General features: G+C 41.7%; 1 protein-coding gene across 2 annotated transcripts in view; it reads left to right on the top strand.

Annotated features, from left to right (window-relative positions):
- The window catches only part of COP1 (COP1 E3 ubiquitin ligase), a 97,582-nt gene that overhangs the window by 56,165 nt on the left and 15,917 nt on the right, over positions 1 to 25,500 (top strand). For both annotated transcript variants that reach the window (XM_083621602.1, XM_083621603.1), the window contains exons 15-18: positions 305 to 421; positions 16,638 to 16,755; positions 21,777 to 21,901; positions 22,671 to 22,831. In XM_083621602.1, coding sequence (XP_083477728.1) covers positions 305 to 421; positions 16,638 to 16,755; positions 21,777 to 21,901; positions 22,671 to 22,831 — 521 coding nt within the window. The remainder of the gene's footprint in view (positions 1 to 304; positions 422 to 16,637; positions 16,756 to 21,776; positions 21,902 to 22,670; positions 22,832 to 25,500) is intronic.

Raw genomic sequence — 25,500 nt, 5'->3', positions numbered from 1 at the left:
AAAAATTATGAGCATCTTAGCAGAACTTGATTTGGGGATAAATGTGGCACAACTTCCTCTCAATGCTGGGATTTGATGTTTTGACTTGCCTTCTAATTGTGAACCTCTTAGACTGTTTATGTGTGGATGGGTGTCTCAGAATAGTTGCTGTGTATCCCTTAGAATATTAGTAGTAGGTGTCATTTATTTCTGTTTTTAGATTCCTGGTTAGTGGTAAAATAACCAAAGGGATAAATAAAAATTATAGGAAACCGACTTCAGCTTAACCTGCCTATTTTGTTTGTCTCTCTCTTTTTTTCTTCAGTGAAGCTGTGGTCAACCAACCTGGACAATTCGGTAGCTAGTATTGAGGCCAAGGCAAATGTATGTTGTGTGAAATTCAGCCCATCATCTAGGTACCATCTGGCCTTTGGTTGTGCAGGTAGGTGTATGAACTGCCACTTCGTGTGAAAGGGCAGAATCACTTGTGTTTCCAGATTGTACTTGCTAATTGTGCTGTTTGTCTATTGCCAAGCTGTGATCAGGGGTCCACTTATGCAGCACTCAGTAACTCTGATCTCTCCCAGGTGACCAGAGGGCAGATTTTATATACTCCTGCAGCCCTGTCTTTTGGTCAGAGAATAGCATTTTTGTAGTGTTCTTCAGAGTGTCATTGGGTGCAGCTACTTCTCCTCACCCTTATTCTTTTGAGGCTTCCCTTCTCCTGAAAAGGAGCTGAGTTTGGGAATATACAACAATAGGGTTTGTGCGAGAAGAAGCCGTCAAAGCTCATAACAGGATAGTGCAGGAGCAGGTGTACAAGCCTAATATCCTATGTAGACTTATCTGGAAGTAAATCCCATTTTGTTCAGTGAGTTTGGTCTTTTCTCCAGTTGGTTTGGCAAAGAACTGGAAAGTGGAAGCTTCACACGGATCACTAATGCCACCCCTTCCCAGTAGCTGAGAGCAGCAGCTTACGATCATTGTGGAAGCAGCCCTTCTTTGGTTTTGCATGCCAATCCTTATGTTTGGGAAAGGATGGAAAGAGAAGTAGTAGCATGACGAGTAGGAGATGCTATAGACATTTTTGCCAGCAGTGGTGCTTACAGCGACCTTTCCTGTGCAAGAGGCAGGCTGCTGCAGTTCAAGAAAAGCCTCCTGACACTTCCTGATTGAATCAGCAAATCTGCTGCTCAACATGGCATTGGAACACAAGGGCTGGTGAGCTGGGAGCAAACCATCCCAATAGTGGCTCCTCCTGAGTGGTGCAAATCTTAAATTTAGCACTGACTAGGAGTCCTGATTTTGGCAGGGATTGGCTCCCATGGAACCAATTCCAGCGAGGGTTGCATTTGATGACAGTGCTGAATGCACCTTTTAACTTGCAGAAGTCTTCTGGTGGTTCCTCTGCAGCTGCAGTTTCACCTGCCTCACATTTGATGTTGTATGAGTTCCAATGGAGGGCAGGTGGGCCTGGCTTGGAATCATAGGCTATTGGGCCAAATTAATATGTCTGGCAAGCCTGATTTGGTCAACTGGTTAGAGGTTCCCTATTCCCGTCATAAGGTATACTTTTAAGATTCCTGAAGGGTGGGCCCTTAGAATTAAATAAACCTTGCAAGACATTCTAGCCTCCTTAGTCTTCAGCACTGATGCAACAGAAAGCCAGGCTCTTGTATACTGCTTCCATTATGACATGAGGTGGCTGCATAATGCACTGAGCCACTCCTGTAATCAAGATAGATGCTCTGGAAAAGGATAAAGAGATGATTGATCCTTTCCCTCATCGTTGCTCATATCTCCCTAGGAAGATACAGTAATGCCTCGTTTTGAGTCCACCCCGTTTAGCATCCATTTTATGGAACGTCCGCAGCAAACCTGGAAGTACCAGAACAGTTGCTTCCGGGTTTCCTGCACATGCAAAAGCACTAAATCTCACTTCGCGCATACGCAGAAGCGCAAAACTGCTCACACATGTGCGCAGAGCAGCACTTTGTCAAGTGTCCCTTTCGTCGAGCGTCCGGGGCTCCGGAACGGATCCCAGACTCAAAATGAGGTACCGCTGTATTGAGTTCCTATTAGGACTGAGTTCTCAATTTATGTAGCAAGTAGTAATAGTAGCAAGTAGTAATAGTAGTGAGTACTAGATTTCTATATGTATGGACATCATGTATCCATACACAAAAGTAACAGGTCTTCAATCTTACAACCTTACATACTGCATTTTAAATTTATTGAGTTAGATCATGGAATGGATGCATCAGCATAAGCTTAAAAAGATTTTCATGCTAACTCCCCACCCCCACCCCACTAAAGAGAGCGAAGGTAAGAAGGAAATTAGAGAACAGTGGAAGAAGGAGGTAGGAGAAGAAAATTGGTAAGTCAGTAGTGTCGAAGAACATGTTTAGTAGTAGTAGAACTAGGTAGAAATAAATAAATAAATAAATTATACCCCACCCATCTGGCTGGGTTTCCCCAGCTACTCTGGGCAGCTCCCAACAGAATAATAATAATAATAATAATAATAATAATAATAATAAATAATGCGATAAAACATCAGACATTAAAAAGCTTCCCTAAACAGGGCTGCCCTCAGATGTGCTTATGCTAACACCATTCTTTGGAGAAGTTTAAATTTTTAACATTTGTGAGGTCCCAAAGGTCTTTGAGAGTTAATGTTCTTAAAAACTAGAGATTCTTCCTTGCATCTTTGATGTAAGAAGGGACTTTACAGAAAACTATGTGATATGTGTATCCATCAAAGGATTGGATTTGAAGGGCTGACTTCTGAGCAGGAGCCAGGCAGAAAACCCTTTGGCACTGTCATTTTCAATTAGAGTTGTCAACAGCTACTGTTCCTGTCTGATTGAAATGTGTTGGCCATACTGCTACTTTCAACACAATTAACTTTTGCATCTTTTTGGTATAGAGAATTCAATTTTTTCTTTCATACTGGGCTCATTTTTCTGCCCCATTTGGTGGCGTGGCAAGAGTGAGATTTTTTTTAACAGCAGCTCTTTGAGAATCTTCAACACATAGGCAAACCTTACGCCAAAGAATAAACGGACATAAATCGGACATCAAGAATCACAAGACAGAGAAACCAGTAGGAGAACACTTCAATCTCCCAGGACATTCTATACAAGATCTCAAAGTAGCTGTATTACTACAAAGGAATTTCAGAAATAGACTGGAAAGAGAAGCTGCTGAATTGCAACTCATTACCAAACTTAAAACCATGGAGAGACCTGGTCTGAACAAAGACATTGGATTCTTATCTCATTATACATGACAAAGCCATTTTTCACCTTCTCACACCTTGCTTTTTCCTGTAAGACCTATTGCAGTCATCAAGAGTTGTCAACAGGCTCATCACAGCTATCTGCCAATCACCCATTCCCACCACCCTTCTGAGTAATACCCCTCCCCACCTTCTCACTATATAGAAGGATCTGGCAACTTCTGTTTCAGTGTATCTGAGGAAGTGTGCATGCACACGAAAGCTCATACCAAGAACTAACTTAGTAGGTCTTTAAGGTGCTACAGGAAGGAAAAAATTTTTTTTGTTTTGACATAGGCAGAGGTTCACGAGGGTATGCCGGGCCAGTTATGGAATGGTAGAGCTCAATAAGAACTTAGTTGGATACAAAGCGCAAAAAACTAGATGTTGAGGAACGAGACTAGTTTTATATGCGTAGGGATTCTTTGCTACATAGAAGCATATTCAGCAATGTGAACCGTTGCCTGTGGCTGCAGTCTTGACAAAGGATTACCACATTAGTGAGAACTAGGTCTATATCTCTGCAGACATAGTGGGAGGGAAAATGAAAAATGAGCAGGTAATGTATTCTTTTTCACAAGTGGAAATAGGAAATAATTTGGCACTTTCCCGCATATTAGCTTTGTCTGCCCAGCTTCTGGAATTAAGAGAGTGATGCTATTTTATTTATAAGCCTTTTACCTCTGTGCTTTACCAGCACTCGTTGCGTGTTTATCTTTATAAATTGTCTGTATTTCTTGGTGGCAATGATTTAGAGGGAGCATAAAAGGGAACAAGGTGTAGAGCAGTAATGCATGTGAAAGCCAAGAATATAGTCAGTGGGAGAAGCTAATGGAACTTCTGAGAGTGAATGTTTTGTTTAGCAATATTTATAGAATGTGTTAAGATGTTTTAGGGGTGAGGCAGTAATTATTGGTGTTACAGGTGGTTTTCACGTGTGTAACCGGTCCGCACATGCTTTAAAAAAGTCAGTCTTCATATTCCTTACTTCTAATTCCATCTGGTATAATGTACAGTGGTACCTCGGGTTAAGAACTTAATTCATTCCGGAGGTCCATTCTTAACCTGAGGCACCACTTTAGCTAATGTGGCCTCCTGCTACCTCTGTGCCGCCGCCGCACGATTTCTGTTCTCATCCTGAAGCAAAGTTCTTAACCTGAGGTACTATTTCTGGGTTAGCAGAGTCTGTAACTTGAAGCACCTGTGTCTGGGCATGCATTATCTGGGTACATTTGTTGTTTCCATCTATTTCAGTACAGTCTAATGGTGCACCATATGAAAAGCTAGTAAGAGTCAGAAAATGCTAGCCCTGTCAGTCTCCATACATTTAGGGCATCAAAAGTAGTCTAATCCCAAAGCCAATCTAGAAGCTGAATTTGCAGGAATTGAGACTGCTATGTCATCCAAGAAACTGAGCTGAAACCTACAGTCCATTTATTTCAAAGGACCTTACTTCAATGTCAGTTCTTAAGGTAGCATACTTGGCTTCACATTAACTTTAAATTGTACCAGGGGTCCATCAGCTGCAGGTGTCATTTTCCAGTGGTCAGGGATGATGAGATCTTACTCCATCAACATCTGGAGGTTCACAGGTTTGCCACTCCTGGGTTAGGCCAGCAACTGTTTCCAACTTGCGAAAACAGGAGCTTAGTTGTAGTCGTTTTACATTGTGAGAGGCAAATGGAAATGTTTGTGATAACTTTTCAACAGGTTTGTATCTCAGAGCCCTTACACTTCATATTAAAAATGGATAAACAAATAATGGTGTAGAAAGGAGAAAACTGCATCACATTGAATTGGAGGCTCAAACTTAAGGAAGACTGCAAAGTTTATTCAGCTGTGAAAATAAAATGGAAATTGTTTTGCCTACAGCTTTCTATTGGTATGCCGTCTGAGTTGGAGCATTCTTTAGTATAAACTGTAATCACAACTGAATATAAAATGCTGGTAATGACTCTCTATTGTTTCAAGATGAAAACTTTTCATTCTGAAAGTATCTTTATAAATCTGCTTTAGCAGTGTGGCGAGCCTGCATATTCCCCATCTTTCTGGGGAACAAACCTGTTGGATTAAATGCCGTGCCATGCATGACTAGGGCTGCAGTCCAAAGAACCATGTAACTGAATCTGTGTGCCCAAGAAGGACTTGAGAAAGGCAAGTTCCAGTTCCTACACGTTGCATAGCAAATCACTTTTATAAATTATGAGATTTTCCAAAGCAGATTGTGATAGAGCACTGATCTGGTTCAGTCCTGGAATATAAGCCTAGAAGATTATCCAGCTCTTACAACCTCAGAGTATAGGGCAGTATATAAATTCAATTATTATTATTATTATTATTATTAATAATAATAATAGTTTTCCAAGACAAGAGAATTTTCATTACACTTTTATTCCTCTTCTCCTCCCACATGGAGCGTTTTCATGTCTGAGTGGAGATTTAGCACTACATCCAGTACTAACGGTTATGCCATGCATCCATTGATTTATTTGGCATTAAATGTGTTGTTTAGCACAGCTTTGTTACTAAAACCTGCAAAAAGCTTGCCTGCCTATTTTTTACTCATAAGGGTATGAGTAAAAAGTAGGCTGGTAGTAGTAATTTTATTACTTATATGCTGCCTATCTGACTGGGTTGCCCCAGCCACTCTCAGCGGCTTCTGGAAAAACATATAATGTAAAATATAGAAAAGGTTTTGCAAACTAGAAGTGCAGCAGACTGGAGAAGGAGAAACTGTGTTCTGCCCCTCCTTCACAAACTCACTCACTTATCTGAAGGGAATTCCACTCAGATTTCTGCATGGAATTTCTGGTTGTCAGTGGTTATCAGTCCAGTGCTTAGATAAAAGACTCATTTAACATCCCGTTCTTAAGAATTGTTTGTAGCTGCAAAAGTACACAGAGCATCATCATCATCATCATCATCATCATCATCATCATCATTATCATTTATACTCCACCCTTCTGGCTGGGTTGCCCCAGCCACTCTAGGCAGCTTCCAACACATAGAAAAACACAATAAAAAACCAAACATTAAAAACCTCCTGATACAGGGGTGCGTCAGATGTCTTCTGAAAGTCGTGTAGTTCTTTATCTCCTTGACATCTGATCGCGGGGCATTCTGCAAGGAGGGCATCACCGCCGAAAAGGCCCCCTGCCTGGTTTCCTGTAACTTCACTTCTCGCAGTGAGGGAATCGCCAGAAGGCCTTTGGAGCTGGACCTCAGTGTCTGGGCTGAGGAGACACTCGTTCATGTATACAGGACCGAGGCTGTTTAGGGATTTAAATGTCAGCATCAACACTTTCGATTGTTCTCAGAAGCATACCAGGAGCATGTGTAGATCCTTTAGGGCCGGTGTCAGAGGTCCTGGCTGCTCTGTCACCAGTCTAGCTGCTGCATTCTGGATTAGTTGTAGTTTCCACATCATCTTCAAAGGTAGCCCTACATAGAATGTATTGCAGTAGTCAAGCGGGAGATAACCAGAGTATGTACCACTCTGGTGAGACTCTGGTAAGACAGTGCACAAGCTGGCAGGGTCTCAACCTGTGTACCAGATGGTGCTGGTAGACAGCTGCCCTGGACACAGAATTAATCTGTGCCTCCATGGAAACCTGTAAGTCCAAAATGACTCCCAGACCCTGGTCCTTCAGGGTCACTGTTACCCCATTCAGCACCAGGAAGTCCCCCACACCCACCAGAAAACAGTACTTCTGTCTTGTTGAGATTCAACCTCAATCGATTAACCGCCATCCATTCTACAACAGCCTCCAGACACTCACATAGGACATTCACTGCCTTCACATATATCATGTGTTAATTTGTCAGGTAGATTTGTGGTGTTGCAATGGCTAAATATCTTCAATTTTTCGGGAAGTCCTATTTCCAGTTGAGCATTGTCCCAGCCCATTTCTCTGCTGTGCTGTGCATCTCTGTCAAACTGTTACCCCTCATCTGTAAGCTGTGGCTGATCTGACACACTGGAATTAACCCAAACTCTGGTGACTCCCTAAGTCTAGGGCTGGCCCACCTATGAAGCAAGGTGAGGTGACTGCCTCAGGCAGCATGATCCACAGGGGCAGCAGATACAGATGTCTATCTTCCTTTCCCCCTTGTTCCCGATGTAGATCTTCCCTTACTCCCTCTTCCCTGCTGGGAGGGGGGCAGTTTTGGGGTTCACCCCAAAATGTATTGGGCTGGCCTCGCCTAAGTCTACACATGAAGATTGTGCCCTTAATTCTGTGTGGTGGTGGTTGAATCCCATATTTGCCCATTAGATCAAGGAATGTCCTAATTCTTCACAACAGCATGATAATTTCTAATCTTGGTAAATAGAACAGGTAGTATTGCATGATACAGTTACATTTCATTTTGCATTTTGACTCCCTGGCTCTGGATGTGATTCTCTTTTTGGACCAGACCCTAGCAGTTCTGCTTATTGGTAGCCCGGACCTCCTTACGGAAAGTGACCTTCAGCGTTTGTTCTATTCATGCCAGTATTTCTATGCGATATGTAGAAAGTGCATTTCCACATTGTAATGGTTATAGGGGTTGCTCGTGCGTAAGTTGCCGCCACTCCTGGCTAGGTTACCTGGTTGACCCCTTTCTGTCTGGACAGCCCTTCACTTCGTGGCTGTTTCAGTCGCTGGCAGAATCCGTCAGTGGGCGTTTCTTGAACTTCTTCCAGCAAAGAAGTTCTTTGACGCCAAGTCTCCTCCTACTCTCCCTGCGCGGAAGTCTTCTGCGCAGGGAGGGTGTGGGCAGCGGAGCACCCGTGCTCTCTCCGCTGGTCTCCGGTGAAGAGTCCTGGAGCCTCCTCTCCGATTCCCCCATCTGCCCCCCTTCTCCACTGGTGTTACGCTGATTTCCTTCCCCAGCAGATGGGTTGCCTCTCTGCCTGCTGGGACCCTCTCCGGCATCTCTCTGGAGCCTTCCCTCCGCCTCTGGCTCCAATGGCAGTTCCCTGACATACATTCATCTGTCTTTCCTACCCACCCTGCAACAAAGAACATTGTATGTTCATTCTTTTCTTGTGGTTTTCTTATAACATTCTGAATATATTAAAGCCCCTTTTATTATAACAATTTCTTATATCTTAAACTTCTGTATTAGGCATTCACCTTTCATTCAGAGCAATAGATAAAAGGCACTGGAGCATGAGTCCCCTTTACATTTTTTCTTGATGCCCCAAGCTAAAAATTAGTGGGACAGTGTTTTATAACTGGAATACTTGTGTTGCCCTGAGGGCACAAAATTGGCTTTACATGAAGGCTGTTAAAATAAATAATGTCCACAGGTAAAAATCTGATGAATACCAGGGTTGCTTTTTGAGCAAGTTATTTTGGAGTGTGGAAGAATTCTTGAAGTCCATGATTCTTTCAAGTGGTTGTTCAGAGTTCATTTTTCACTGGTATATTTTGGTAGAGGAGTGGGAAAAAACCAAGAAACCAAAGGCCCAGTGGGCATCATAGAATCGTAGGTAAAGGTAATGGTACCCCTGACCGTTAAGTCCAGTTGCAGACGACTCTGGGGTTACGCGCTCATCTCGCTCTATAGGCTGAGGGAGCTGGCGTTTGTCCGCAGACAGCTTATGGGACATGTGGCCAGCATGACTAAGCCACTTCTGGCGAACCAGAGCAGCGCACAGAAACACCGTGTACCTTCCCGCCTATTTATCTATTTGCACTTGATGTGCTTTCGAACTGCTAGGTGGGCAGGAGCAGGGACCGAGCAACGGGAGCTCACCCCGTCGCGGGGATTCAAACCGCCAACCTTCTGATCGGCAAGCCCTAGACTCTGCGGTTTAGACCACAGCGCCACCTAGAGCTGGCTAATTTCTCACAAAACATGAGAATGGTATCTATATGGCACGGCCTACATCTCAGGTTCCAAAAATGCTATAAATTTACCGGGGGGGGGGGGGGTGGAAGTTGGGAATCTAGGGATTATGGTTCTTTCTCAAGGCACCAGAAATAGTGAATGATAAAATCTAATGAAAAGGAAGTTTTAAGTTCTGTTTTGCAGGTGTGACCTGTATTATATGTGCCATATGTGAGAAAGCCAGCTTCCCATGCTGTTCTGCCTGCTGTGACCTCCTTCGATCATTCCAATCTGTTCGATTGGGAATGACACAAAACTATATCTGGTAGATGTGGAGCATTCATAAGAAGGGTTTTCATTTAAAGTAAATTCTGTAATATGCTGTGTGTTGAGTGAAATACCGTATTTTTCGCTCTATAAGATGCACCAGACCACAAGGCGCACCTAGTTTTTGGAGGAGGAAAACAAGAAAAAAAATATTCTTAATCTCAGAAGCCAGAACAGCAAGAGGGATCACTGTGCAGTGAAAGCAGCAATCCCTCTTGCTGTTCTGGCTTCTGTGATAGCTGCGCACCCTGCATTCGCTCCATAAGACGCACACACATTTCCCCTTACTTTTTAGGAGGGGAAAAGTGAGTCTTATAGAGCAAAAAATGCGGTAACTTAGAGCGAATCCTGCTCTTTTAATCTGGCTGGGGAAAGAAGGGCCTGTCATGGAAACCAATGAACATAATAAATTTGTAGAGTTGGAAGGTACCCTGAGGGTCATCTAGTCCAACCCCCTGCAGTGCAGGAATCTTTTGCCCAATATTGGTCTTGAACTCATGAGATTAAGAGTCTTATGCTCTACCCAACTGAGTGGAAGTCTAGATTAAGTGACCATCTTGGTTGATTTGAGGAATAGGAATAAGGTAGGGAAACATAATGTTTACGTAGGCTCTGGGACAGATGGTGAATTTTATTTTTTGGATGTTCATTTTGGGGATACATTTTTGGTTTTGCTAACTCCCAGTTTTATTGTGCCTTTTTCTAAACGTTACACCTTATAGGTTATAGGTTACTTTTAATAATTCTTCCATATAAAGTGGAAGCAAACTCATTGGTGTGTGAGTAATGTTTAAAATTCACTTGATTCCGTTTTTCCCCTTGCACTCTCCTAAACGCAAAATCACTGTCAGTGCCAGCTATTGCAGCTTCCATTAGAGAGAATAATGTGATACCCCTTCAGGAGTTGCCCTGGCTGCAGTCATGTTGGAGGACCTTCTAGCCATTGACTGAAATAAATTGCTTAATGGAATGACACTTTTAGATACAGATGATATGTCTGGTGCTTTCAGTGCTATTCTGCATAAGTTTCTACATATATCCAAGATAATTTCTCGCTTTCTCCTTCCTTTATTTTCCATTGCAGTGACCATGGCCTTGATGCTGTTTATGGCTAGCATTTTTTCCAGGAATATTTTTATTATTACAGAATACTGTATATGTAACATACAAATGTGTTCACTCAGTTTCCTTGGTTTTTCAACACTTACAAAAGTATTCCAGATTAATTCTGTATTCTAATGCCTGCTCAGTTTTTCAGGTACTGAAATGGCAACAGACACATGCAAAAGAGACATTTCACCAGACTAGTTTAACTTTGAAGTTTGCAGAAGGGGATTTGTGGCATGCTCTCCTCATGAAGGCTTGCCTGCTGCCTTCATTACATTTATTTAGGTGCCAGCTAAAAATGTTCCTCTATAACCAGGTCTTCTGCTGATTAAACAATCTAGGGCCTTTTAAACTCTCTCGCTCTGTGTGCGTGCATAACTATGTTATGTATTTCTACTTTATTATACTCTGAACCACCCTGTGAACCTCGGATGAAGGGTGATATATAAACTTAAATAAAAATTAAAATAAAAATAAATCCTTAGGGAACAGCCCAGTGAGAGATAAACTTGTTAGAGAATTTTGATACCTTGTGTTTGATGCCTTTAGTTTTACCTTGATAAATGTTCCTAAAGATTTACAGCAGCTCATGGCAAGAGTTTTGTGCAGACTGATCTGCACAAAAAACAGGCAAAAAGTGAATAATACCTGTTTTACCCTGTTTGGTATAAAAACTGGAGTTACAGCATAGATGTTAGTGTGAGATGAATGTCTGTGATCAATAGAAGCTACATATATAGCAACAGACCGCCTCCCTATTTTTCCATGGTGATCCCATTTTAGCACACCCATGCCAGATTCATGGTGCCCTAGAATAATAGAATTGCAGAGTTGGAAGGACCCTGACGGTTATCTAGTCCAACCCCATGCAATGCAGGAATTCTGACCACAGCTATCCCTGGGTGGACTCGAACCACCAATTTTCTGGTCCATTGTGCCACACTAATGACTACACTGGCTAAAGGAAATTTTATTACTGGTATTATATGTGGATTTGTCCATCGTTTTCCAAATATATCCCATGATCCTAAGAACCTATGTACTGATAAAAGTATATGTCAGTTGCACAGATGAGAGAGCTGACTCCAGTGTATCTGTCTCCATTTCTTTAGAATAATGAATAGCAGATTCACATACATACTTTTAAAACTACCTTTCATCCACTCTTCCACTCATTCTCAACTGGTTCTTTCCCCCAAACTGATTAAGTTCTTGAATGAGGTATGCAGTAGAAGTTTATTTAATGGAGCCTTCACAGGCTGCTCCATGACAAGCTTTAGAAAAGTCAATAAAAATGTCCCTGGCATGTGAAGGCTCTTCCCCATATCCTGATGAATGTCATCTGTAACCTCAAGCCATAGAGAGACTGTTCAATGCAAAGGGTTTTTTAAATAGAAAAAAGGCTAGCACTTGTTTTTTCAGTTGCTATTCCCCTTGTTCAATGCTGCACAGGGAGGTAATAAATCCACAGAGAAATGCTATTGTTGAATGGCCCCTTAAAAATAATGCTGAAATAGCTGTGAAGAGCTTGGTTGTGGGATCAAGCCTTTGCTTCACAGAAGAGCAAAAGTGAAAAAGATCCTTCAGAATGCAAGATTGTGATCCTGTCAGGAGAGAACCAGGAGCCAGCCAGCCAGAAATCTAGTCTTCCTTTTTTTTTGTTCTTTCCAGCAGAACCTTTGAACCTTTCCAGCAGAACTTTTGTCATGGATGCTCCCTAGGCCCCTGAAAGCAAGGACTCACGGCACAGTCAAGTGCTTACAAATTTCCTTGTAGATTTTTCATAAATGTGCATCATTCTTAAACTGTAACTTTGGACTATCTTGCATACTCTTTACATTTCTAATCAATATACATGAAAATGAAGGGCCCTTTCACACAACCTGTTTATTCATCATTCAGCCTGATTTGCATCCACAGAGGTTAGATTTATCTGGTCTTCATTGGACATTCGTTCTGATTCGTTTGTGAGGCCATAAGCGTTTGTCCTGCATTCATCCTGGTTTGCTTTAACACATCTTCCCAATAGTCATTTGTTCATCCCACACTTTTAAATTCATTTCCTCATCACATTCCAAACCACAGAAATTCTCATCCTTTTTAAAAAGTGAAATTGTTTCACCAGAACAACATCATCCTTTATTCTGCTTTAACTGGGCAAATCTTAAATTCCAGTATGTGCTTTAATCCCTCCTGCAAAATGGTGACAGTCAAGGCCCCCAAAATCTGTATTCATGACATGCAGACTGTCCATTCCAATCCATCTGATATATGGGCGCATGTATCATAAAGATAGGAATGGCTCTTTACCACATGCACTTGCCTTCCAATGTGCTTACACTGATGAACTGCAGTCCCATTTTTAGATTCCCCTGAATATTGCAGGAAGACACAGTTTTCAAAATTATTTTAGGAACTTCTCATGGGATTCCTATGCTGTAAATACAAAGAAAGTGAGTAAAAATAAAAGTGAAATTCAGTAGGGAAATTTCAGTTGCAAAAATAAGTACATGGTCTTGATAATATGGAAGACCTCTTACTGATTTCGTCTTTGTCAAACTGCTGATAATATCGGAAGAGTTACACTTCCCTTAAAATAAAAGCAACTTTGATCTGTTTTATTGATACAGTGGTACCTCGGGATGTGAACGGGATCCGTTCCGGAGCCCTGTTCGCATCCTGAACAGAACGTAAGACGCGACGGCGTGTCTGCGCGGGTCACGTTTTGCCACTTCCGTGCATGCTCGTGACATCATTTTGAGCGTCTGCGCATGCGTGAGTGGCGAAGCCCGGAAGTAACACGCCCCGTTACTTCCGGGTTGCTCAACCTGAAGCACATTCAACCCGAGGTATGACTGTACATGATAAAGCTGGTTAATTGGTTCTAATGTATGTGCTATAGGTAATATTCAACCATCATTACAGACAGATTACTAGTAGTCATATCACATTGTGGAACTGACATAGTTATTTAATTGTCTGTTACCTTTTCACTCAGTGCCTTCATGAGTTGGATTACCAATATTTTAGTACTGTGTTGTTTGTTTTAAGATACACAATACTTTTCAAGTATTCTGATTGCTAGTTCACCGGTGGAACAACTCTTTTGAAAAGCTAGTTCCAGGTGGAGCCCTGCTCCCCCCCCCCCCCGCCCCAGAGCTGGGGCTTTAAGACAATAAAGGTATGATCGGTGTGTGTTGAGGTGCTTCGTAGTCCATTTTACTTTTCAATATATAGCTTGTCTCTCTATTCATTGTGCAGGGAAGAGGGTGAATGGCTGAACCACTAAAGATATTCAGCTTTGGAATATAGGGACCAAAGGCAGTGCCTCTTGTTCTCTGCGTTTAGCACTAGCTATAAGGAGGGCCCCACCCTGATTCAAGTCCCGCAAAAGCCTTATATTTAACTGATTCCATAGAGCTGTGGTTACCAGAAGTATATAAATCTTTGGTTGAAATTAGGATGTTACAAATCTTAGCAGAACTTTGGTTTTGGGTATCTCAAAACTTTTCTCTGTTGGTTCCCCATTGTATAGTACTTCTCAAAGTATTTGGTTCCTATAATCCTTGGATTTTGGGGTATCAAGAGGTCATTGCAAGCCAGTGTTGAATGTTCTTTGAGTCAAGGTTCCTTGCTGGCCTGGCAGGAAGACTAATAGGCTAGACTCAAGGGGTATTGACAAAGCTATCGTTGTTCTTCTGGTCTGTTTTTGGTGCTCATTATTAGAGGAATTGTCTGGCTGCTTTAGAGTGCTTTAAATATAGAGCCCAAGATGTATAGGATTGCCGGGAGCATGGCTAGTTGTGAGCAATTTCAGTAAATCATAAATCAAATTGAGAGGCTTCTGCCTGGGTACTTGGGATATTTATTCCTCTCACTTAGCCTGGTTTAATCTTGGCTTCCTTAGCTGGTAGCACTTTTATCTTGTTCTGTGAAAGGTCCATATGGTCTGAAAAAGAGAAGGGGGAGAGAGAATCTCTTTAATTAGGAAGCATGGCCACCTGTTCAGGCATTAATGAATGTGATGAGCATTAGACATGAGGTAGCTACTTAAACAATGCAAGTTTGAATTAATAAAAATAATAATGAAACCTCTATTGGCACAGACAATAGTTTCTGTAATAATCAATTATTAAGTGGCTAATTTTAGAACGCAGGGACCATACAGTTTCCTGGACTCACACTGACCAAAACAGAAGTTGATTGATTGCATAGGCTATGCAAGCAGGCCTGCTAGGATGGGGCCATATGCTATCAGGCTTGGAGTTGTTTACTGCAGAATTTGGAAGGAGAATTCAAAGCTGAAAGCAGATGCTTCTGCCCCACTGCACCTTTTCCCTGTCTGTAGCAATCCAGTTTCTTATCTATTCCCTCCTCTCATCATTCTTCTGTTGATGCTTGAAGTCTGCAGCATTCCAAATGTGCCTACTGAATAGATGGGAGCTCTCCAGCTTGAAAGAAGGCTGCAGTTTTCAATAGAATTCAATCAACTGTTATCTTGCAGTACAATCTACTAATACAACCTTTTTCCAGAGAGGTAGTCTGGTTTAGTCTATTGCAGCAAGAATATAGTTTGTAATACTTCAGTTCTAGCAGATTTGCCAGAGTATAAGCTTAAATGATCTACAGTCCACTTTGTCAGATATGTGAAGTGTTATCCTCAGTTGACGGATATACATACACAAGAAATTGAAAGCAGTGAGACCCCAAATCCATGCAATACTAGAGGTACAGGTTTCCTGTGCAAAGCTCAGATTTATAGAAGAGAAGAACACGGTCCTTTCACTACAATAGTAATTACACTGTCAGCAATTTTGTAGCATTACTATACTAATTTAACACCTGTAGTAGGAGAGAAATCCATGATCTCAATTAAACAAATACTTTCTGAGACCATCAAATCTGTTTTAAATATATGCAAACACCGTATTTTCTGCTGCTAGCCTGCAATAGCTGTTGATTGCAATAGTAAGCTTTCCTAACTTTTTGATTGAGGAGACCCCTCCCCCCATTAGTGTTCCTTTGTTTTGTACTCTGACCTAAATAGATTTTGGTTCCACTTCACTGGCCACTTAGCTATGCAACTCCCAATACAAACTACCGTAAGCCACATAATTAACAATGGTATAGCGTTGTATCTGCACTGAAGTTTATGCTAGTCATAGTTGGTTTTCAAACCTTGGTTTAAAAATATATTGATCCCCTAGTTTCAAAAATAAGCACAGTTGGCACGTGGAAGCATAATAGTACAACTCTGAAGGAGAAAGGCAAGAGCTATTCAAGGAGATGGGGATTGCAGTGTACTCCCAGCCCTTCCTGGTCTCATAACCAAGGGTGCTCTGCATCTGAAACAGCTAACTGGTCCCTGCTAGTTTCCGGTGGCATTTTCTTCATATGGTAGTTCCCTTCAGATAAGTGAACTTGGCAGTAAAGTTCAAAAGTAGGAAAACAGAGAACACTTCTTTGAGGACTTTTGTATTGTGGATTCACTTGTGCAGCTTGCTTGTTAACTAGAACAAATGTGGGATTAAAGGTAAAGGTACCCCTGACAGTTAAGTCCAGTTGCGAACGACTCTGGGGTTGCGGCACTCATTTCGCTTTACTGGCCAAGGGAGCTGATGTTTGTCCGCAGACAGTTTTTCCGGGTCATGTGGCCAGCATGACTAAGCCACTTCTGGCAAACCAGAGCAGCACACGGAAACGCCGTTTACCTTCCTGCCAGAGCGGTACCTATTTATCTACTTGCACTTTTTGGCGTGCTTTCAAACTGCTAGGTTGGCAGGAGCTGGAACCGAGCAACAGGAGCTCACCCTGTCGCGGGGATTCAAGCTGCCAACCTTCTGATCAGCAAGCCCAAGAGGCTCAGTGGTTTAGACCACAGCGCCACCCGCATCCTTAATGTGGGATTAGCAGTCCCCAAAGCTCCTTGCTTGCCAGATCAATGAATAGCTGAGATCCACATCCCTGACTAGCAGGCCTTTAATGAGAACAATAGGTTCTTGATCTTGGGCATTATGTTCCATCCTTCTTTGTATTAAGGTGCTTGGTAAACAAATAATTGAGCATTATTAGTAGCACTTTGCATACACTGATTTCTTTTTTCCTTTTTTGTCACACCTCTCCCCAGATCACTGTGTTCACTACTATGACCTTCGGAACACTAAGCAACCGATCATGGTCTTCAAAGGGCACCGCAAGGCTGTTTCATATGCAAAGTTCGTTAGTGGAGAGGAAATAGTCTCTGCGTAAGTATTTTCCTTGGTGTTTGTGAAAAACGTCTGTGCTTACTGATTCTACTTGGTGCATTTTCAAAGACATTAAAATATATGGCTTGTGGGTGGGGGTATATGCACATACCATGTGTTGGTATGAAGTGTCATCCTGCTAAACAGATTGCTGTGCTTTTGATAGAACAAAAATAAAGGACTATTTCACACCTCCCTTGGTTCCATAGCCTATGGCTTCAAAGGAGTCCAAGAAAAAAATAGCTAAAGTGGACATTTGCTTTATTTGTAAAATAAATTAAAAAACTGTCCAGTAGCAATTTAGAGGGTAGGAGGGTGGGATGGGGTGGGATTTTTCTCAGAAGGGTAGTAGGAGATGGGTGATTCACTCAGTGGGTATGGTAAACCTGTTGACTGCAATTAGTCCTACAGGAAAAAGCAAGGGATAGTATGCAGATGACCAAAAGTAGCTTTAGCATATGTAATGAGACAAGAATCGAATATCTCTATTCAGACCAGGTCTCTCCATAGTTTTCACCTCCCACTGTATATAAGGGTCTGGTGACTTCTGTTTCAGTGTATCTGAAGAAGTGTGCATGCACACGAAAGCTTATACCCAGAACAAACTTAGTTGGTCTCTAAGGTGCTACTGGACATTTTTATTTTTATTATTATTATTATTCCGACTGTGTCAGACGGCTACCTACCTGAATTTATTTGTAAAGTTTTTATTTAGCAGTCCCTTTAGAAGGAGGAGCAGAAAGCATGCTGAAACAAATGCTAAGTTCTGAAAAAGCTTGATCAGATGTGAAGGTGATAATAGAAAGGCAGTACAGCAATACTTGTTTGTCTCTGCATAGTTCCATCCTTATTTCAGACATCATGATCTATTGATTTTTCATGATGTTTAGCTGGTGATATATTGCCATGTTGAAAACCAGATATCACCCAGCTCTATTTAATACCTAATGTTCTGCTCCAAGGCAAGATTCTTCTTACTGGCAGATGTTGCAAGAGCTGCAGCAGTGTCCCCTGGTGGTAACATACAGCTGCCATTTTGCTGCTTATGGAGTGTCATTTCATCTAATCCAAGAGGGAGAACCAGTAATGGAGAGAGAACTTGCTTGATATATGGGATAAATTTAGGGTTCAGAGTCCTCCAAAATCTTATTCTTTATTTCAGATTAGCAGTGATCTTTACCCTTGACTGGCAAATCTATTATTAGAACAAAATTGGGCATTTAATCTGGGGCATTTTAAATCTGGAGATTTTAAAAATGCAATGCAAAATGTGCACCCATGGCAGAGTCCTATTCCTCCAGCTGGGTAACCTTTTTGGAACAAAAATGTCTTCATTTCTCTCCGGAAAGTGCAGGTAGTGGGCGCCTGTCCTATCTCAACAGGAGTGCTTTTCAATGATGCTGTTAGCAATGTGCCCTCACCCTGCTGAAAGGAGGCTGACAGACTTCTAAGGATGGGGGGGGGGGGGAATACTTAATTAGGATGTGCTTTATGCCTGATATTCATTTCATTCTCTGTGAGGGAAAATTTACTGAATTAAATAAAGATGTTGCTTGTATTAGTTGTGATCCTGGATTATGGGGTAAATTGGTGCAATCTCCTGCTTCTGACATACGTTCTAGGGCTTCCCCTGCCCACCTTAACGACCCTCTACTGTCAGAGACTCAGAGCAAGGGCAAATCCCATAGTCTCGGGTCATGTACAGGGTTATAGTTGAACTGAACTCCTGTAACAGGAGGTCTGGAATACCATGCTAAGAGAGCTAGTGAAGAGGGGACCATATCCTTTGGCACAGCAGGTCCTCTTCCCAAATCCTGAATCATAAAGTCCCACGAGGAGAACACAACATTTAGGAGCTGGAACTACTCCAGAGGCAGATATAGGAACCAGAACCATGGGAGACAGTTTAAATTGGCCAGTAACCCTTTTACCTTTACTCAAAGCATTAGCTACTCTAGGACTTCTTAACCACATACATACATATATACATACATACATACATACCACAGTGTGGCATGCTGGTCTGACAGCCACGGACAGAAAGTCTCTACAGAAGGTGGTGAATACAGCACATGATATCATGGACTGTCCCCTGAGCCCGCTAGATGACATCGCAAGGGTTCGCTGCCTTGGGAGAGCGAGAAAAATTCTCAGGGATGACTCACACCCCGGCCATCACCTCTTTAATCTTCTACCCTCGGGCAGGAGCTATAGAAGTATAATCAGCCGTACCAACAGGCTAAAAAATAGCTTCTATCCGTGGGCTGTTAGGCTGTTGAATGGAAAATAACATAGCGAAATTGACTTGTGAGGTGGTATGTTGTTCGGTAAGAGATTGAGTGTTTGGGGGTGGGGAGGGAGGCTCATTTAATTTCATTGTACACAGGTTGTACAATGACAATAAAGGTATTATTATTATTACATACATGCATACGCAGCAATACATCAATTTGGGGTGGGTCAAGTGGGAGTTACAGTTCAAAATTCCTTGATGAACAGGAACAGAGCCCACTCCTTCTTTTCCAGCCATATTAGAAGTGTCCCTTTCCACACTGTCCCTGGGGATTACATTATGGTACTGTTCTCACAAGCGCCCTCAAAGTTTAACCCACCCACAGTTGAACCAAAATGAAAATATTGCTTCTTTTCAAAAATATAAAAAGATCTATCTTCCTTAGCCAACTTGACCTCTCCTGCCATTCAAATGACACAAGAGATTTTTTTCCATCTGAGATTAACTGAAGTACATTTTCTCATACTTTAAATAATTTCTGTACTGAAGTTACAGAGGTTTGGCAACTAAAAGAGAAGCATTGCTTGTCAAACTTCTATTAAACTGAATGGTTAAACCATAGGCAGTGTCAAAACCACAAAGCATTTTGCCTTTGTAGTCAGATGGCAACATCATGCATGGGACCTTGAAAGGACAAAAGAGGCCTGTCCTACTTGAGAGACAGACATTTGAAAATGCTTGTTCCATAGCCTTAGGTTATATTGACAGAGCTGTCCAATTCAGATGAAGCAATAGCTGGGCAAGGGTGTGCTGCGCAGAGATGTTGGGATCTCTTCTCTTCCACTTCCCTCCCAGCACAGTGCGCTGTATTGTAACATTGCAGTCAGTGGAAGAGCTTTATCAGTGGTTAACTGCAGTTAAAAAAAATTGTAAGAAAATATTTGCTTTTTCTAACGTAAACTGTTTTATGAATCACATCGATTAAATCTGCCCTGTGACCTCCAGGCCATTTGGAACCACCTGATATTTACCAGGGTTCATCAGTTCTGGTGCTGCTTTATTGCATCCTGTGCATTGTGAATAGTGTGTGGGGGGGTACACTTTGGGGGGGAGTCTATGCATCTCCAAGGCAAGTGGTTTTTTTTCATTTTGTACTTTTCCCTCCATGTCTGTTGGCTTAATTTTCACAATTAAAGTAATTAAAAGATTTCCCTTCCCCTCAAAGGAAATAACAACACCAGGAAAGCAAAAAGTGTGCCTGCCTCTTCTGTGGCAGTCTGCAGCCACAATTTGTTCAGGTCCCCAGACTTCCATTTTCACATTGCAAGGTATCCTGCCATACTTTCATTTCTCCGATAGGTTTGTGATATTATGGGGATTGTTGAACAATTCCAGTGTTCACTAGAGTCTCTACCCATTGTACCCTTTTTTGTTCTATAATGTAATTCCCATCTCCAGCCTACACAAACCTGCAGTGGTGCAGTTCCAGAGCCTCTCCACTTTCACAACTGAGCCTAATTGAAGGTGCTGGTGTTTACCTATAAAGCTTTAAATGAAGGAAAACCAATAATCATAATTTATTATTTATATGATGCCCATGTGATTGGGTTGTTGGAAGGGGTGACTGGCAGATATTATTGGACTCCCAAGTCCCATCAGCCTCAGCCATCATGGCCATTGGAGAGGAATGATGAGAGTTACATTCCAACAACATTTGAAAGGCACCACATTGCTACCCTTGGTCTAAATGGCTTTCTGGTCCAAATATCTGAAAGTGTTGTCTCCTTCTGTATCAACCTGCCTGGGTTATTAAGATCTTCAGAGGAGGCCCTTCTCCATAGAAGAAAATACATTATGCACAGAAGAGAAGGCCTTCTCTATGATGGCTCCCTGACTTTGGAATACCCTCACTGGTGCTGACACTTTAGACTTTCTGGCACCGGATTAAAACCTTTTTCTTGATCCAGGAATATAAAATTATGGTATTTTTAGCTAGTTAAATAGTTTTATTCCTCTAAATTGTACTATATTGCTATGTTTGATATTGTATTATTTCTAGATTTTTAAGTTTCTATTCTCTGAAATCCATATTTTGATGAAGCTATAGCTTACACATTTTAAGTACGTACCACCTACTAGGTGGTCCCATTGAGTGCAGTGAAACCTGTAGGCTTGTCTGCCTCTTCCCTTATCTTTCCAGAAGCAAGAGCATATGTCCATAGTTGATTGAAATAGCAAACATTTTCATAATTTGTCGCAATAGTACACAGAATGTTATGAGATGTTTTATTGATAATTACTGACCACAAAAATTTGGTATATTCCTCATTTTGAGTTTGTACAGAAAAAAAGTAAAAACCTTGGTGTAGTTGCAGTTTTAAAGGAGTGTACACATAGACTTCACATGATTGCATTGAACTCAGATTTCATTTTAAGACACGTTAGTTTTAACGTGACATTTAATATAACTGAAGTTTAAAATAAACCAAAATCCAACTTACATTTTAAAAACCTGATTTAGGCTGGTTAGCAGATAGAGCACATTGTGTACCCTGGTGGATATATGCCAGGCCAGTTCTGTGGAATGTGTCTTCCTTGTTCAACTCTATTGAGAAATCCTGTTGAGAATCTGCTTTCTTGACTGCTCAAGCTACACACGGATACCCACGTGTGCAGTGGTTTTGCCTGCCCTGACAAATGTCCATGTCTTCTTAGGAGGGCCTTCCTAGCACTTTGACATACAGTGCAAACTAGTGACTTATGGGTGATTCGTACGTCTTTTTTTCAGGTCAACGGACAGTCAGCTAAAGCTGTGGAATGTAGGAAAGCCACACTGTCTGCGTTCCTTTAAGGGTCACATCAATGAGAAAAATTTTGTGGGTTTGGCATCCAATGGAGACTATATTGCCTGCGGTAAGTGAAACAACTGTTCAGCAAAGGGGACCAACACGTACTGTCTGCAAAGCTGTAGGAGGGTCCAGCACATGCTTGTGTGGCACAATGAAATTAAAACACCTGAATTGCCACAGCACATTGTGACTTACACCCCAATTATAAAAACTGAAAACTTTTAAAGCACTGGGGAATATGGTGGGTGATTATCTCTCCCCTCTTCTGAGATTCTTTAAAATACTTTAAAGCTGTCAGCATAGCTGCCCCTTGCCACTCTTTCCTGTAGCTGAATAATAAGCCAAATCCTTCAGTCTTACCTCACAGGATGTCCCTTCCAGACCTTTTATCACTTTTGTAGCTTACTTCTGAATCCTTTTCAGTTTGTTACCATTCTTCTTGAACTCTGGTGCCTGGAGCCAGAGCACAAAAGACTTTATATGAAGTCCCGACACTGCGTGGTAGAGTGATAATAGGACATCTTGGAAATAGTGCTTATGTTTCTACAATACAGTTAAAAACTCCTACTAGCCTTCAGAACCACTGCCTTGCACTATTTTCTACACTACCCGAATTTTATGTGTCTGGCAAGCGTTGGCTACAATGAGTTGTAGGTAATGTTAGGCAATGCAGTGATCTTACTTCTACCTTGGAGTTCTCTGCTTTAACTGTAACAGTTAGCCTCCAACCCACACTTACATACCCCATCAAAAGCTATTTGAAACGAATATTTAGGAATCCTTGCACATTGCCAATCTGCCTCCTCTTTCTTTATTTTTGCTTTTGTTTGCAGGAAGTGAAAATAATTCCCTCTACTTGTACTACAAGGGTCTCTCAAAGACACTGCTAACCTTCAAATTTGACACTGTCAAAAGCGTCCTGGACAAGGACCGTAAGGAAGATGATACAAATGAATTTGTCAGTGCTGTGTGTTGGAGGGCACTGCCAGATGGGGTAAACATTTTTGCTCATTTTCCCTTCTTCTATCTTAGTGTGGGTTTAGCAGGTTATTTATCTGGGTCCAGTGGGTAAAAGGGTAATGATGTGTCAAAGATGGTGAAAGATTCCCTTTTGGGTAAGAAAGCAACAAAAATTTGGGTTACTGCAACAACATGAGCTGTGTCCCTGTCCTGTGGTAGCCTCATCTGGAGGCTACTGCATTCACTAGGGCTAAACTTAGGACGCTAAACTACTGGTGCTGCAAAATTCACTGCATTTTTGTGGAGGCTGTATTAGTCATCCACAATGTGTATCCTGTGGAAGTTGGTTGTACAAGCAAATATTAAGCTGCCTTACACTGTGTAAGATGTTGGTTCATCTAGCCTAGGTGATGTTTGCTTTGATTGCCCCTGAGGTCTTTTCCAGACCTCCTGTCTGGTATTCTCTTAATTAAAGGACCCGGGTGCAATCCTTGGGACTTTCATCATGCAAAACACATCCTCTTCTGTGGAGCATGTTGATAATTAGAGCTTGGGGAGAGCGCAAGCTTTGCCTCATGCTTAGTTTTGAGAATATTGTTTTGGTCAATGGTATTCATTGTTTCGTTTTGCTTTTCATTGTTCCCATTTCCCTGGCTCACTGTTAGTGGGTTAGCTTGTTCGGAATGAAGTATACACTTCCAGATTTAACAATAAATACATTACTTCTGGTAAAAGAGCCACCATAGCTGCTAGAGGGCCATGAAAATTTTGTCCCAGGTTTTTTCGACTAAGGGACACAGGTGGCGCTGTGGTCTAAACCACAGAGCCTAGGGCTTGCCAATCCGAAGGTCGGCGGTTCAAATCCCTGCAACTGGGCGAGCTCCCATTGTTCGGTCCCAGCTCCAGTCCACCTAGCAGTTTGAAAGCGCATCAAAGTACAAGTAGATAAATAGGTACTGTTCCGATGGGAAGGTAAATGGCGTTTCCATGCACTGCTCTGGTTCACCACAAGCGGCTTAGTCATTCTGGCCACATGACCCAGAAGCTGTCTGTGGACAAACACCGGCTCCCTCGGCCTATAGAGCCAGATGAGTATGCAACCCCAGAGTCATCCGCGACTGGACTTAATGGTCAGGGGTACCTTTACCTTTACCCATGTACTATCTAAAACCAAAGTGGTACATAGGTTGCCAAATGTGAAATATATTGGCATTTTTCTCAGCTCTCCCACCCCAGTATTAGACACTTTCTCAGATATAGTGTTGGAAGCTAGTCATCGCAATTACTTAGAGGAAAGCAAAAAAGCTATTGCTTGTGGACACATACACAATTTATGTAGATTAGGCATGGTCTCGATCTCCCAGTATTGTTATAATGAAGCCATTTCTTTTCATGCCTGTTTGTGTGTGTTCATTTCGGTATATAAGTAGGTTGGCTTGGGAAGGACTTGCTAAGTAGAAATGCCATGTAGAAAAGCCAGAGGCTTCTGGATGTTGGGAGAAAATGGAATGCAAATCAGCCATGGAAAAAACCTAGAATCTTTTTCAGAGGGAAGCCAGGAAATAGTAGCAATATAAGAGGATTGTGAAGAGCTCGCAAATCTAGCTTTCTGCTGATGGGGCCAGAATTATCAGTTTGCCTTCATCAAGAACTATTAATTGTGTAGTCTTTGTGCAGCATTGTGAGAATATCCAAGTAAATCAGGAAACTGGAGCTGAAGTGCCATTCCCCATTTGTGTGGTTGTGTGCTGTTAGCGTATCCTGGAGCTGCCAAACCTAGCACCTGTTGCTCGAAATAGATTCCGAATTCAATTTCCTATGTTGCTTTCATTGTTGTTGGAAAGTTGGCATTGGGGATGATTGATATGAACTGACCTGATCGCATTTCACAGACCAGTGTGCAGATATGAACTTAGTTATCCATCAACTTTCACACTTCCCAAATGTTCAGTGCAGTTCTTGTCTCAGTCAAAACACTGGAAATGCATATTTTGAGATGAAGCTATGTTTAGGTGTGTATATAAACATATGTGAATTTTGTGAATTTGGGGGAGGGGGATTTCAGATTAACGTGAAAAGGTGCATGGAACCAACAAAGGCGGACACTGATTCACCTATCCCTAACTGACATACTGTGCTGGCAAAGGATATTCTAGAATGCATTGTTTGGATAGTTCCAAGATCACTTACTGTAAATTTGGGGGAAATAGGTTTAGTCACCTCCCAAGTGTTGACTTCTAAGTCATACTCTGAATCTGCATCTTACCCAGGATAATCACTTTAGAAAGAATTCAGCCACAGGGAAATGGTAGAATCATCCCTCTCATTGATGAAACTGGCCTCAAAATGCCAAAGAAGGCAAGAGGCTTTTAACTATTCTGACCTCTTCATCCTTTCAATTGGGGACGACTTGAATGTCTTCAAGGCATGTAGCACTAGACCATACAGTAGATAGTTAACTCCTTATTTTATTAAATATGTGAAATGTCATCTCACTTTTAAAATTTTATTAATTAGAAAAATGCTTATAATTTCCGTACAATTTGTGTAAAATGTTTGAGACAATCAGAATTATGTTTATGGCCATTAGTATTGTGTTTGCTACATTTATATTATATTATCCAGCTAAAGTTAACTGCTCTTAAGCTCCTTTGATTTTAGTGGGGAGCGTGTGGTACCTGGTCACTGCATTTTATTTCTTCT

The sequence above is a fragment of the Podarcis filfolensis genome (genome assembly GCF_964270895.1).
Source record: "Podarcis filfolensis genome assembly, chromosome: 6".
NCBI lineage: Eukaryota > Metazoa > Chordata > Lepidosauria > Squamata > Lacertidae > Podarcis > Podarcis filfolensis.
The sequence above is the reverse complement of the archived record's forward strand: the minus strand, read 5'-3'. Positions and strand labels throughout refer to the sequence as shown.